The sequence below is a fragment of the Ictidomys tridecemlineatus genome, chromosome 5 (assembly GCF_052094955.1).
Source record: "Ictidomys tridecemlineatus isolate mIctTri1 chromosome 5, mIctTri1.hap1, whole genome shotgun sequence".
Lineage (NCBI taxonomy): Eukaryota > Metazoa > Chordata > Mammalia > Rodentia > Sciuridae > Ictidomys > Ictidomys tridecemlineatus.
In genome coordinates, this window is record NC_135481.1 from 59105293 (window position 1) to 59121370 (window position 16078).

The following is a 16078-nucleotide window of genomic DNA, read 5'->3' on the forward strand; positions in this document are numbered from 1 at the left end:
TTTTGGGGGTTTTGGAAACATTTTGTTCCAAGAGAAAATTGTTCAAAGTTTCTGCTGACAAAGTATATTGCAAAATCAAGAGTTTTTTCTTTTATTAAGTTACCTGGAAATAAAAGTTAATATCTTAGCAAAATAATGGAAATCTTTAAAAATTACTGTCCTGGGACCTAGTACACATAAGTCCTCAACAAATGCTTGTTGAAAGAATGGATAAATGAATGTGGGTACCCTGAGATGTCTGTGACCTGTTAAGATCTGCAACTTTTTAAAGTTTAAAAAAAAAAATCTTTATGTGTATGAATGTGTGTCCCCATATATAGCCCATATATAAGCTGTTCCACCTATCTAGGTTATAATTCTTACTACTATCTGATTTAAGGTATCATTTATTCTTTTTAAATGTTTTTTTAGTTGTAGATGGACACAATACCTTTATTTTATTTGTTTATTTTTATGTGGTGCCGAGTATCGAACCCAGTGCCTCACACATGCTAGGCAAGTGCTTTACCACTGAGCCACAATCTCAGCCTCTCATTTGTTCTTAATATCATGAAATCATGGTGTTTCCTTCACTTAACCACTTATTTTAAAGTACAGATGGCTGACAGTGAGTGCCTATTTTTTGATCTGTCCTCTGTATCATAGTGAATACCAAGAATAAATTTGGGAAATTTTGACTTTTCCCTCCTGTTTTGTTACTTTAAGACTATATATTATACCCCCGAGCCAAGAGTGGTGGTGCATGCCTGTAATCCCAGCAGCTTGGGAGGTTGAGGCAGGAGGATAACAAGTTCAAAGCCAGCCTCAGCAACTAAGTAAGGTCCTAAGTAATTTAGTACCCTTTCTCAAAATAAAAAATAAAAAGGGCTGGGATGTTGCTCAGTGGTTAAGTACCCTTGGGTTCAATCCCCAGTATCCAAAAAAAGACTCTATGTATGATGCCTCAGTATATAATGGAGCAACACAAGATCCTGTACTATGTTGTAACAAAGTTTCACTTTTTGGAGTACCAAGTAGGTATTCATTATGGTATGGGAAAAAAAATCACCTTTGATAATACCCAACTATACTTCCTAAAAGTTCTTAATCTGAGTCAGTAGAAGAAATCACAATTTTTTTTTGTCAAGATAAATAAAAATGATTCATTGGAAGGTAGACTACTCAGCAATTAATCTTTTTATGTTTTCAGAATTCAGACGTGGAAATGGTTTTGTCAAAACAATTTCCTCTCCATGTTCAAGAAAGCATGAACAACGCTGAAGATGAGCACAAAGTCAACGAGCTGCAAAATCAGCCCTTGGAATTGGATGTTCTGCTGAGAAATGAACAATTAGAAGAGATAGAGGTATGGAACCGCGGAAACACTGACCACATGATTGCATCGCTCATCCAGGGTAGCACAATGCATTTTAATTACCAAAAACCTGCTTGCACGGAGTGAAAAGTCTTATTTAACCTCTGCCTGATGATCAATTTGGTAACTGTATAATTATGTACTCATCAGTAGGTTTTATAAGTTTTTGCATTTAACAAGTAGAAGGGTTTAATGAACATTCGTCTTCTTTCTCTTTCAGAAAGTTCCCCAAAACTTATTCAGCAACAAAATTTTGGATTTTTCTGACTTGTCATCTTTCCTTTTCGTGGTCATGTATAGTTTTTTGATTCTGACAGATTCTTTTTATTTTTCCTCATGATCAGTCCATGGGTCCTGCTTTGTTTTGGCGGCTGGGTTTATAGGCTGCGTTAACATATTTATGTACTTCTAGCTGTGCAATCTAAAAATCCAATACGTGACCACGTATTTTAAAAAATGAAACTATAAATGATCCCTACAATTTTAGCCAAGTTTACATAATAGGAAATATGTGTCTAAGAATGAGATATGATATTATTAACTAATAATAATTATTACTTAGATACTATTATTACTAATAATAACTATTAGTAGTAATTAATAACAATATGAGATGTAATAATAACGCCATCTATTGCTGTATGTAAATAATTAAAATAAATTTTCCTTTAGAAACTACAGAAACTTTTAAGACGGTGGGATCATGTAATTGATACTAAATGCTGAACCCAGGTGAACTTTGGTCTAGATTTTCACCTGATTGTAGAGAAAAAAGTTCTTTTAGATGTCATGACTTTAGTTTCTCCGTGTGCAGATGAAATATTTGAAATATCACCTTGAGAATAGGGTGTGTTATCCGGAGGAAAGGAGAGGAAAAATGAATTAATGCATGTATGATTTACTGGTTTGTGCGGCTTGTTTTTAGGAATTATATAACCGATTAGAAGCAAGGAAAACAGCCATTGAACCACTAGAACAATCTGAATGTTTTAACAAAACAGAAGCAAGTGCCTTGGCCCTCCACAATAAAAGATATTCAGCACAGCACTTGGACAATCTGCTTCAGGCGCTTACTGCTTTGAAGAAAAATAAAGAAAGCCAGTATTATCTCCTTAAACATTTTCAAGAACATGTCACCGCAGTTGAATCCTTGATGAAAGCCTTGTTGACAGAAAAGGAAAGTCTAAAAGTGTAAGTGTGGGAATACAGGACTGGTGTGCTTTTCATTCAAGCACAGCCCTCACTTCCTTGGACGGGCTCAGAGTTTTCAGAGTTTATACTGTGAAAGGATCTTATGATTGTAAAACTATTCTAGGAAATGAATTCTACGTGGAACTGGCTTAGTCTGTTTGGGCTGCTATAACAACGTACCATAGACTGTACGGCTTATAAACAACAAAAATTTCTTTCTCACAGTTTTGAGGTTGGGAAGTAAAGATCAAGATGCTGGTAAATGTGATGTCTGGTGAAAGCTCTCACCAGTGCATCGATGGTACCTTCTAGTTGTGTCCTCACAGAGTAGAAAGGACAAGACAGTTCTCTAGAGATTTCTGTCTCAAAGACCCCTAAACCCGTTCATATTTTATAAGAGTTTTGGCCTCATAATGTAATTACCCTCCAGGCCCCACTTCTTAATACCCCTAAGTTATTGATAAAATAGGAATTTGGGAGGGACTCTTTCTGGTTTGTTTTGTTGTTTGTTTTTGCTTTGCTGGGAATTGAGCCCTGGGTCTCAAACATGCTAGGCAAGTGCTCTTCCACTGAGTCATATCCCCAACCCTCAAATATTCTTAAATAGCAGAAACCATTTAAGAAAACTTTGTTGGTTTTGTGCTGGAAAACTAAATGTATTTTACTGAATATGTCGTACAAACTAAGTTATCAAACAGTTCACAGTATAAATATCTGCAAAGTATATTTCAGTTCTATGAAATTCAATGTTCTTTTGGATAAGAGTTTATTTTAAACTGTGGGAAGGATAAAAATATGTGTATAATTTTTTGGCATTCGCATAATTGGTTTAGTTTAGTACATATTGAATATATATGTATATATACCCACACATATATGTATATATTTACACACTTGTGTATTAATTGTTTCTTTTAAAATATATGCACTCCTTTTGCATAATGATAACAAATGGTGGCAGATAGTCTTTTTTTAAAAAATTTTTTTAGTTTTATTTTTTAGTTGTTGATAGACCTTTATTTATATGTTGTGCTAAGAATCGAACTCAGTGCCTCACACGTGCCAGGCAAGTGCAGTACTGCTGAGCCCCAGCCCCGGCCCCAGATATAGTCTTAATAGGTGATTTTTTTTTTTGTTAAAAAGGTTTATTTTATATGTATATCTAAATGGGTTTACTTTTAGTACTATCTCTTGAGGAAAACACTTTATACTAAAAACATTTGCTTAATAATTCTGACTTCTTAGTCAATATCTGTATCATGATTTTAGAAAGATGGACAAAAGTGTTTGATAGTATGGTAATTTCTCTCAGTCCTAGACTAACCTTTGTACAGCACTTTACAGTTGACTGTTTTTATATACATTGGTTTTTTTCACTCTTCACTCTTTTCCTTTGATTCTTTGTTTTAGTGATACCTCTTTTGTGTGTGGTGCCCAGGGCCTTGTGCATACGAGGCAAGCACTGTACCAACTGAGCTATATCCCCAGCCCATTAATGATACCATTTTAAAGGTATATTTTTGGCATTGTCATCCATTAATTGAAAGCCACAGTAAATAAGATTTTTTTTATTTCTATTTTAAGGATATAATACTTTTGTAGATATCCTAATCTTCTTTTCTGTGAATTCAAAGCAGAATTATTTTCTTTTAATGATTATCTAACTATATATTAGTTCATCATAAATAGTAAATGTGAAAAAACACTATTTTTATTTTTTTCCCCCTTAGGGGACCAATGGACAGTGAAATCTATCTGAACAAAATTAAGAAATTCCTGAGATCAATAGAAAAAGAGAAAGTTTCTTTAAGCAAGTTGAAAGCTGAATGGGAGAGCTTATCACCTCATGTGACTGACATGGATAAGAAGCTGATGGAAAACCAGATTCAGCAGCTTGAGCATGGTTGGGAGCAAATGGAACAAATGGTTCAAAAGAAGCATTCGCAGCAGGTAATGGAATATGGTGAGTTCACCTCCCTTGTGAATAAGTTCCAAGACATGGAGACTTCTCTGCAAGAGCAGCAGCAGTGTCTACTGTTAAGGCTGAATTCTCTAGAAGAACAGGAGGGGAGCCACAGCATCATTGCCTCGGCCACTGAGCTCCAGGCCATCAAGCATGGGTTTTCTATTTTAAAGACACAAGCTGAACTTCAGATGAAGAGGTTCTGGGGAGAAAAAGAAAAGAAGATTTTAGAAGATGCAATAAATAATTTGAAGAAGCAATTGGAAACACTGGATCCATTAAACCTGGAGGTGGAAAATCAGATTAAGAAATGTGACATAAAGAACAAGATGAAGGAGACTATCCAGTGGGTCAAAAATCTGCGGGGGACACTCACTCCCTACATTTGCCTTCTCCCAGATGACATTCTTTCACAGATCAGAAAATGCAAGACGGCTCATGACGGTATTCTGGATAAGCAGCAGGTCATGGAGTCGTTGGTGGAAGAGGTCAAAGATATCATTCCAAACCTTACAGCAGATGAGGGGGATGATTTAAATAGCCTCCTGGAGGACTTACAGAGTCAATACCAAATGCTAGTTTTAAAATCAACTCAGAGATCACAGCAGTTGGAATTTAAATTGGAAGAAAGAAGCCAATTCTTTGCAGGGATTGGGAAGGCTCAACTCACCCTTCAAAGAAAGGAAGCACTGATCATTCCCAAGATGGAAGCAGCCTCCACAGAAACTGAGCTAGCACATGTCCACTTCACTTTGAAGGCATCCCAGGAGGAGCTGCGAGATATTGGGAGTGTGATCTCCACACATCTTCAGGAACTAGCAAACACCTGTAAGGATCTAAATGTCTTTGAAAGATTATTTCTCGATGACCATTTAAAACATCTGAAGACCAGGGCCAACAGAACACGAAGATTCATTCAGAGTAAGTGCAATGAAGTAGAACGTAAGATAAACTCTTACAGAGAACTCCATGAAGAAACATCTGGTCTTCAGAGGGAGGTTGATCGTATACAGCACAAGGAACTACTACTTAACCAAGACATAAATCAAGATGTGAAAGAGTTCAATAATCTTAAAGACAGACTTACCGGTGTTCGATGTGAGATCTTACAACTATTAGAACTTAAAGAACTGTTTGACTATATAGGGATAAACTGGGACTGTTCACAGCTTAACCAATTGAAAACCCAAGTATTTGAAAAAGAAAAGAAACTTGAAGAAAAAATCAGACAGTTGGATACGTTTGTGGCAGAACATGGCAAATATCAAGCATTACTGAGTAAAGTAAGGGATATGGATATGCAAATTAAGAAAAGGGCTGAATTAGTACAGAAAGCTCCTGATACCTCACCAGAGAGCAATTTGCTCAATGCAATAATTTTGAATCAGAAGATTGAGAAAGCGAAGTGCTTCTATAATGAGGTACTAAAGAAATTAAGTGAAAACAAGGCCTTGGATGACTCATTCAAAGAGAAAGAAATAGTACAACTAACACTGAATGTAGAAGAAAATGATAAGTTACAGAAGGTTGTCAAAAACATAGAACTAGAATTCCAACCAAAAGAAATTGATGAAAAGAATTTTCAGGACCTACTAGAAAATTCCTTACATGTTTTAAATCAGATTAAATCTCACGTACAGCAGCCTTTGCTTATAAATTTGGGAATTGAACATATTGAAAATGAGAAGGATAATTGTGAAGCATTTCTAGAACTAGTTCAGGAGGAAATGTGTAGTATTAAAGCTGTGACTGTTACCGAGAAGCAAAGAGAAGAAAACTCTCCTGAAACTGCTGATATGGAGACAAAATTGCAAGATGTTGAAGCGCTTCAGACACAGCTTAGCAGAAGCATTGATTTACGCATGGTAAGTTTTTTTTTTTTTAAATCACATATTTTCATTTAATGGTGTTTTATTTTTTATTTGTTTATTTTACTATGGTTAATATCTGTACATCTAAAGAAGTTACAGGTTCTACAGGAGAATTCTTTGCAGGAGGTTAAATGCAACTTTATAATCCTGACTCAATCTACATCTAAATTCAATACCTTATAGTTTGGAAAAGCACTAATCTGATCTCTACATCTGCTTCCTTCGTAGCCCTTATGGAAGTCACAAAAAGTTTTTTCACGTGTGTATGTGGTTTGTTTTTTTTTTTTTTTTGTCTCCAGAGATAGTAAAAGATGATAGAAGAAGTATGGTGTAAGGGAAGAACACAAAATAATAACTAATATTTATTTAGAATTTACAATATGCTAGGCACAGTACTAATCACTCTATGTTTAATCTTCTCAGCAATTCTGTGAGGCAGGTGCTATTATTAGCCTATTTAAGGAAAATTGAGGGCTAAGGATGTGGCTCAGTGGTAGAGCTCTTGCGTAGCATGTTCAAGGCCCTAGGTTCAATTCCCAGAGTTGATGATGATGATGATGATATTACAATAAGGAAATTGAAGTTCAGATTTTTCTCAGGATCTTGTGTCAAAAACAGAACCAGAATTAAAATTAAGATCTGATTCTAGATGAGGAGTCATCAAATCAAGGAAGAACCATGGGCCAAATCCTGTCCATAGTTCTTGATTTATAATTAAAGTTTTATTGGAACACAACCACACCCCTTTGTTTATGGGCTAATGATGGCTGTTTTCATGCTCCAACTGCAGAGTGGCGTAGTCTTGATGTTTGCTGACCTCTGTGGGAAAGTGACCCCAGCACACTTCCCCCTTTCCTTTTAATAGGTGTCTTAGACATCTTTCACATTGTACTCTACACGATACCTTACACGTTGTTATCAAGTCTGTCACATTCAACTTATAAGATGGGGAAATTAACTTCTTTAGTTCGAAGAGTTATTATTAGGTAATGTATTTGAAATATTTTGATAGATGTAAGTGCTACAGAAGTGTAAAGTCAAATGATGAACACTAATGTGTTGTTTAAATGGGTTCATAGCAGATGTTGAGGAATCTGAGAACCTCTCTTAGTTTTAATGATTTCAGGAAACAATTGACATAAATACCCAAAATAATATGATTATAATTGGAGGGTAAGTGATTTATTTTGGAGCTAGGGTTATTTAGCTCAGCAGTAGAACTAGCATACACAAGACTCTGGGTTCAATCTCTAGTACTGAAAATTAAATCATGTATTTTTTAATTGCCATTTTTTATTTGTTTTAATTAGTTACACATGACAGTACAATGATCTTGACATATCATACATTTGAATCAGATGGGGTATAATTTCTCATTTTTCTGAATGTACGGGTTGTAGAATCACATTGGTCATGAAGTTACATATTAACTTTTTTATGTGTGTGTGATCCTGGAGATCAAACCCCGGGTGGCTCTATCGTCGTGATTCTCCTGCCTTAGCCTTCTGAGCTGCTGGGATTACAGGCATGCATCACCATGCCCAGCCCATACCCTGCTATTTCTTATTTTAGTTAGAAGACTGAGGTCTAGAGACATTCCGTGATGTGCCTAGACTAAAGGTAGTAGCATAGCTATTGATTTCAAGACACAAGCAATCTGGAGTTTTTTGTTTTGTTTTCATTTGTTCACAGGTACTGATTAAAATTATACATATTAAACGACTTTCACTGTTTTATTTAATTTGTAGTCTGGTGCAAGAATTCCAGAGCAGGAACATATAGCAGTGGGCATGATTCATGAGACATTATTCTGAATTTAGATGATTTCTTAGAAAAGCTGGAAACCATTTTTTCTTCATACAAACAAAAAGTTATTCCTTTTTAATAATATTTGATACTGTTAAATCGTAAGTATAAGAAGTCAGCTCTGATAAGACACAGAGACAGATTAGGAACGCACATGAACAAACATTCAATAATGACAAAACATTTGACAGTGTTGTCACAGTTTTTAATCTCCTATTCTCCAGGATGCCTTGAACAGTGCTTATGAAAATATAACCCTCTATAACGAAGCAGTCGCCAGGGCGATGGAGATCATCACTTCCCAGGAAGCCATCATTGCATCCCCGAGAGTAAACCTTCATAATCCACAAGAATCACTAGAGAGGTTTCGCTGGAAGCAAAAGGAATTGGAATCCACAATTGCAGACATCCAGGACCTCATCGAGAACCTGGGAACTATATCAGCGCCCGAGGCCAAACAGGAATTCCAGTGTACCTTACAGGAATTAGTTTCTAAGAACTCAGCCATGAAGGAGGCGGCCACAGTGAAGGCAGCTATGGTAGAAAGGTAAGTCTTCTTCCTGAAGGTAATACTTTAGGAACGTAAATTAAGGCTTTTTTTTTTTTTTTAAATAATTAACGTATATGCATTAGAGCTAATATGGGCAATTGTAAAAGTTTTTTAAAAGTTCACTAAAGAAAACCTTAGTAAATATGTTGTTATATTAAAATTTCTTTGGGTGCATAGAGAATATTGATGCAAGCATGTATATGATATATATAAAGAATGATGATAAAACAAACATCTTCGTGCTTAAAGTTTCAAAGATTGACATTAATTTTAATTTTCTTTTTAATTTTTTTTCTTTTTGTTGTCAATGGACCTTTACTTTATTTATTTATATACGGTGCTGAGAATCGAACCCAGTGCCCCACACGTGCCAGGCAAGCGCTCTCTCACCAAACCACAGCCTTAGCCCCTATTTTTAATTTTCTCCTATGCTCCTTTCTTCTCTCATAAATATCTCTTATCTTAAGTACAATGTTTGTCACTTCCTTGCTTTTTGTTGTATTTTTGCTGTGTTGATGTGTTCTCTTTTCATGATCATCAAACCAACACCCAGTGTGTCTATTCTTCTGTCACTTCATTTTTTTCAAACTCATCATATGACCCTGAGATTTATTCATTGTTCTTTTCTGTAGAAAAATTCATGCACTTAGCTATTGATGGACATCTGGATTGTTCCTGGTGTTTTGTATTCTCAAACACTACTAGTAGAAACATTTTAAAATGCAAGAGTTTTCTGTGGGTATATCTCTAGGAGTGGGACTGCCTGGGTCACATCTTAAATTTTTAATGCCAAATAATATTTTTAATGCCTAATTTCCATCTAAACCAGCAGCTTATAGGTATTACAGGTGTCCCATATGCATACAAACATGAATGAGTAAGAAGTGTTACCTGATTACGGTTTAAATTTGCATTTCTAGTACTGATAATGAGTTTGATCTCTTTGTTGAATGTTTATTAATTGTTGCTATTTCCTTTTCTGTAGAATGTCTATTCAAGTCTTTACTCATATTTTGTTGTGTTGTCTATCTTTTTCTTACTGATTTGTAGGAATTTATTCTATGTTCCTATTAAATACCCATCCAGTCTATCCAGAACCACATTTGAGTAGCAGGCAAAGAAAACTAAAATCTCACAAATATTCTCAAAGCAAAAACCTGGCCCTACAGATTTTCTTATTTCCATATATTTTCATTTTATAGATTTTTGTATCCTTGATTCCTTGCCAGTTTATTAGTGTGCTTTAGGAGTTCTTTTCTTTTTAAAAGTAAATTTGGTAGAGAATCTTTATTGTTCTCAGTGGGGAATTTGGGATCTATTTTGCATAAAAATTTTTATACTATTTTTAACATATCACAATATTATGTTGAATAGAAAATAAAAAATTTTCTACTTCGATTTGTTTTTAAAAGAGAGAGAGAGAGAGAGAGAGAGAGAGACAGAGAGAGAGAGAGAATTTTTCAATATTTATTTTTTAGTTTTCGGCGGACACAACATCTTTGTTTGTATGTGGTGCTGAGGATCGAATCCAGGCAGCACGCATGCCAGGCGAGCGCACTACCGCTTGAGCCACATCCCCAGCCCCTTGATTTTTTTTACCCTATAACACTAGGTCATTTCTTTATTATAACACTTTACAAAAGTAATTACAATTGCTATATAAAATTTTATATAATGGTTTCTTATTTAATTTCCTTAATCATACCTTTTCCTAAACATAATTTTTGCTATTTTAATTAATACTCTGGTGAGAGAAAAGGTATTATTATGCAAAAAATTTTATCTTGTTTAGGATAAATTTCTTATATTTAGGATTTATTCCTTGAGGGAAATTGCAGAAGTGAAATTAATGAGTCAAAAAAAAATCCACAAAGCTCTGGTAGTTTAGGTATTTTAAGGGCAGCCTTAATTGCCTGTTAAAGTTTGCATTTTAAGCCATCCCTGGGCCCCTTTGGAGTTGTGTAGTCATTGAAAACCTGTTGAAATGCATTGAATAGAAAAAAAAAATCTTATATAAAACTGAATGTGGAGAATTCATCCTGGGAAGTTCAGAGCTTATCGTGTTCCATAAAATGTAATGTCACTCTTTTTTCTAACTATGCCTCATCAGGTGTCTTGAGAACTACAAACGCTACAGAAGTATCAAGGAGTACATTTGTACTCACCTCAGAAAAATGGAGACAGTTCTCAGGCAGTCCATGTCCCCGTTACCAGTATCTTACAAGGAAGCTTTAGAGCGCTTGGAACAGAGCAAGGTAACTGCGTTTGCCAGTCTCCGTAAGTCTGTGCACAAAACTCAGAAGGATCATGCACGTGGAGGCAGCAGGAAATGTGGTTCTCACAACCCATGGAAATCTTCAGGCTGAGTTGAGAAAGTTCCTCAAATCAGAAGTCAGGGGGGAGAAAAACGAAACAGTGGTTTTTAAGATATTTAATTAATTGGATTCACAGTGTAGTCCTCCCCTAGTAGCATTCTGTCCTCTGTAAACCTTCATTTTCCTATGATCTCAGGGGATGCTGCTGGATCAATGGTAGAGCCTGTCGCCCACTGAGCAGTCATGCACCTGTCTTATGCTCTGATTTCTGGTCACTTCTTAGACCTTGTTACTAAGAATTTTAAATTTTTGCTTATTTGCATTTGTTAGAATGTACAGTATTATTGCTGCTTGGATTTGGATGAGAACATTTCTAAATTGACAGTGTTTAATATCTACCAAAAGCAAAGAAGAAAAAGGGGGGAGGAGCACCCCTAAATATTTTTTGATGGTTAATATAGGAAACATTGTACAGATAAATTATCTAGTAAAATATAGACTCAAGTTAAAATAACAAGATGTAATTCTCAGATATTTACCTTTGAAAGTGCATTCTTAGATTTTAGGGTCATTATTGGTCCTCATAGTCTCAAATTCATGCAGAATATAGTTCATGGATAATTCTTATCTGGCCCAAATTGACTTGCAAAAGGATAAAAAATGGTCACATAATACTTGTGGATGGTCACAATCACTAACTGTTGAAGATCTAAGACAGTTTCTATGTTTCAGGGGGAAAAAATAGACATTATATCCCTGTTGTTCTTTCATTTTTTTTCTTCAGGCCTTGGTGTCAAATCTCAAATCAACCAGAAAAGAGCTCACGAAGCTTCGACAGGTCCTTAGACACTTGAGGCGCAGGTGCACAGAAAAGGATGGCATGTGTGTGCTCAGAGGCCTGTCGGTCCTGTGGGAGAAGTGGCTCAGTTTGCTACAGGCTGCCAAAGTGTGGGAGATGTGGAGTGAAGAACTGAAGCAGGAGTGGAAATTCGTCAGTGAGGAAGTGAGTGTTTCATTTTCAACATTCAAATTCTACAGTTTCCAAGCAAATGTTATTATTACCTTTATTACCTTCACTTTGTATGTAAAACAAGCCCCCCACAGTGCCCTCTGTGTACATCATATATACATGGCAGGTCAGGCTCTATTAGAATAGTCCCCAAGAACTACTTAGGCTCTTTCATAATAGTGGCTTAGTTTTTTTTTTTTTTTTTTTTTTTGTGGCGGGGTATAAGATAATTCTTATAAATTGTTGAGCTTGAGTTTTAAAATCTTTTTTATAAAGATAAATTAATCTCTCTTAAGAATAACTGGCTCTACATTCATTCTACTAAAGGTTAGAATTAGGCAACATGCATAAAACCAACTAATTTTGAAATTAACTACCATTGTCAGCTATGGAAATTAGCTACAATTGTTAAGTGCAGACCTAAAAACAGGAGGTGTGATATTCTTTTGGAAAACTGTCTCAAAGAAGACCCCCATAATAATATATGCCAATCACAGATGTTAATTTATTCATAGTTTAGGACTTAGGATTCACATGTATTAAGAAAGAAAATTAAAAATCGTATGAAAGGATCTTAGCATATTTTCTGATCTTTCCAAAGGGCCAGGTATCAATGACATACAATTCAGAACACTCATGAAAAAAAAACCCTTCTCTTATTCATTTCAAACTTTGTGCTGACTTTAAGATAGAAATATGAGTCAACACTTAATTGCAGGAAGATCACATGCTTTGGGATCAAAATGTTTAACACTATCATAGTAACCTGCTTAGAACTTGATGTTCTTGAAAATGAATATCATTTCAGTCATTCAGGCAGGGTTTGATCAGTGAGTAATCTCTTCCGTGTTCAAGCTCTAAGAAATTTTGTAAATTATCCTGTCGGTGGGGCTGCTGGCTCTGGTTCTTGCGTGTCCACAATAGTACCATTTGTTGAGTTCCTGCCCTGGGCTGAGAAGGCAGTGCACACATGATCTCACTGAATCTTGGTCTGTGGAGGTAAATATTGTCACCATTATGTAGGTGGGGAAACTGAAACCGGAGATATTAGGCAACAGCCAAGCAGCCCCAGCTGGAGATTGAGCAGTGAGCCCCTATGGGATGAGGCTGAGGCTGTCTTGCTCACCATTCCAACCTTACAACCCTGGCCACAGCCTTGCATTTAGTGGGCACTTAGTAAATATTTGTGGAAGGACAGCTCTTATTCAAATCCAGATTCTGGCTAATTCAAACCTTTTGTTCTTTTTATTTTCTCACATGTTGCTTGATACCCATTTGCAATAATATCTTATGAATTCAGACCTCATTCATGCAATTATTCTTACAAACATTTGACAAAGTCTGATAGCAAAATATATTTCTCAAAGAATAGCACAATAATAACAACTACTAAGTAGAGCACGTAATATGTGCCAGTCATAATTACACATACTAGGTTTTATGTCACCATGTGCATTGTTTCATCCTCAAGAGACTCCTGAGGAGGTTTTTTAAATGTATGTATAAATTTTTTTCAAACATAAAGTCTGTGCTTAATCACTAAATCACCAAATTAAATGATATTTGCATACATTAAATTAATTTTTTTTCCTGATGTTCTGGCTCAAGCCCAGGACTCATGCATGCTAGGCAAGCACCTTATCCCTGAGCTATACCCCCAGCCTGATATATGATTGTACTGTAGCCCTTACCCATTCAGTAAAATGACATCATCTAAAGACCTATACTCGTAAGATTTTGTTAGTGTGGTTGGTGCCTTTATAAACATGATAAAGTGAATTCTGTTTTTAAAATGTCTACAGTAATACAGTCATTTAGTATCTTTAAGGAATAAATGGTTCATGTATAATTCTTGAAAATGTAAATGCCCAGTTTACAAGTGTACAAGTTAAAAAAATAATTTTTTACTTACCTTTTCCCCTCTTATATCTTACAAATGATAGGGTGACATTGACCTCAAAGGTGATAGCTTCCAGCTCTGATAACCTACAGAATTCTTTTTCCTATCTACATGCCTTCTCCCCTTTGATTTCTTCATAATTTACCATGAACCTAAGAGTTGGTTCTGGTTTTGGGAATTGAACCCAGGGGTGCTTTACCACGAGATACATCCCAGCCTTTTTCAGTTTTTTGTCTGAGACAGGGTCTCACTAAGTTGCTGAGACTGGCCTTGAGCTTAGAATCCTCCTGCCTCAGCCTTCTGAGTTTCTAGGATTAAGGCATGTGCTACCATGCCCAGCTGAACCTAGAAGTTTTATAACCAATTTTGTTAGGATTCCGTGTCCAAGGAAGATCAACAAAGCCTCTTGTAAGTAGACAAATGTATGTATACTTGTTATGGCAACTTGTTATGATTTGAGTCGTCCTTACCCCCAAGTCAGTAAAATTTAACAAAAAGTTTGTTGAGTTTTAACACTTAACCTAAATGTAGGACATTTCTGTCACCCTGAAAATTCCCTGTGTCACTTTATGCTCTTTGTTTTCCCTCACCTCCAGTCCCCGGCTACCATTAATCTATTTCTTGTCCTGTAGCTTTTTCATTTGCAGAACGTCATGTAAGTGCATTCATATAGTGTGTGGCCTTTGACTTCTTTTCACTAAGCATCACGTGCTTGGGTTCATTCTTGCAATTGCTTGTCTCAGCAGTTCATTTCTTTTTATTCTACTTGGTAGATGGAGTACAGTTGATCCATTCATAAGATAAAGAATTCCTGGCTTTTGAGCAAAATTATCATTTTAATAAAAAAATTATTAAGTGGCTGGGGGTGAGATTCCATGGTAGATCATTTGCCTGGCATACACAAGAGCTAGGTTGAATCCCCAGGACCTGTTAAAAAAAATTGTTGTCCCCCTTGAGTTCCCTTCCTCAGACACTTAACCAGCTGTACAAGAGAGAGCAGAACCTGTGTTTAGGGACTGCCAGCAGGTGGTTTATTTTGGAAAGTGACACTGGGAGGACAGGAGTAGGAGACTAATAGAACGGAAGCAGGAAAAGTCTGGGCCCTTAGTTGTTTGGCTCTGACTGTGTGTTCGTAGCTGTGTTTGCCCATTTGTGGTTAGGATAACAATGGAAGTACCAAGAGATGCTCCAGTAGGTCTTGGGTTGCAGGTAGAGTTCTTCCAATGCCTGTGCATATTGGAAACCTAGATGTGCTGTTAGCCCTGTCAATATGACAGTGCCTTTATTTGCATGGTGGTTCTCAAGCAATATGATCTAGTGGAACATAGTTCTAGTGGAACTCCCTGATGCAAGTATAGTGGTCAGCCTGAGAACCAAGTCTTGGTTTGGAGATGATGGGAAGCACAAATTTCATAACTCAGGCTCTTGGAGAGGGTCCAGTCTATACCTTCTCCAGGTATTATAGCCACTGAACCCAATGGATCCTATGACCCAAGTGGCAGAGTAGCCCACCCCTGCTGCAGTGCCTCATTTTCTCCATGTGTGCCTCAGCCTTACAGCATTGTTGATAATGGATCTGATAAGCAGAGCTGTGTAAGAATCCCAGTTACAATATATGCAACCTCTAAAATCCAAAAAGGCCCACGTGGTGCTGCATCTCTTTCTCAGTGGTGGAGGTCAAGGATTGAAAAACCTGAAAGAGGAGAAGCCCTGCTGCACCTCAGACCACTGGGCCTTGGAGTCTTAATTGATGCTGGAGCTTTTGAGTTTGCATAGGCTTTATTACTCACCTTGTGGCACATCTTACTGGACATCCAGGACCTTGCTTACTATTTCGATTACTCATGATGTCATAAGTGGAGTTGACTGGTGTGATGTTCTGCAGTGTCGAGATGGCCAGCATAGATGTGTGGCTCTGTGTGAACATAGGACTGATGTCACATGAGCACAGAATGAGATAAATGAGGGTGCAAAGGAGGAGAAGACCCTAGGAGTTGAGAAGGGACTTAAGATCCATCAGATTCAGGAGACTTTGAGACTTTTTTCTAAGTCTTTGTTGAAGTCTAATGGAGCTTTTGATTTCCAGGTGCATTTAAAATCAGTTATGGGGGCTGGGGCT

The 16078-nt window shown here is 36.5% G+C and overlaps 1 protein-coding gene across 9 annotated transcripts in view; it reads left to right on the plus strand.

The window, feature by feature from the left end:
- Syne2 (spectrin repeat containing nuclear envelope protein 2) overlaps nucleotides 1-16078 on the plus strand; it is a 321684-nt gene that overhangs the window by 168138 nt on the left and 137468 nt on the right. For all 9 annotated transcript variants that reach the window (XM_078050038.1, XM_078050030.1, XM_078050033.1 and 6 more), the window contains 6 exons: nucleotides 1190-1345; nucleotides 2280-2545; nucleotides 4276-6373; nucleotides 8410-8732; nucleotides 10846-10990; nucleotides 11835-12053. In XM_078050038.1, the coding sequence (XP_077906164.1) occupies nucleotides 1190-1345; nucleotides 2280-2545; nucleotides 4276-6373; nucleotides 8410-8732; nucleotides 10846-10990; nucleotides 11835-12053 (3207 nt within the window). The remainder of the gene's footprint in view (nucleotides 1-1189; nucleotides 1346-2279; nucleotides 2546-4275; nucleotides 6374-8409; nucleotides 8733-10845; nucleotides 10991-11834; nucleotides 12054-16078) is intronic.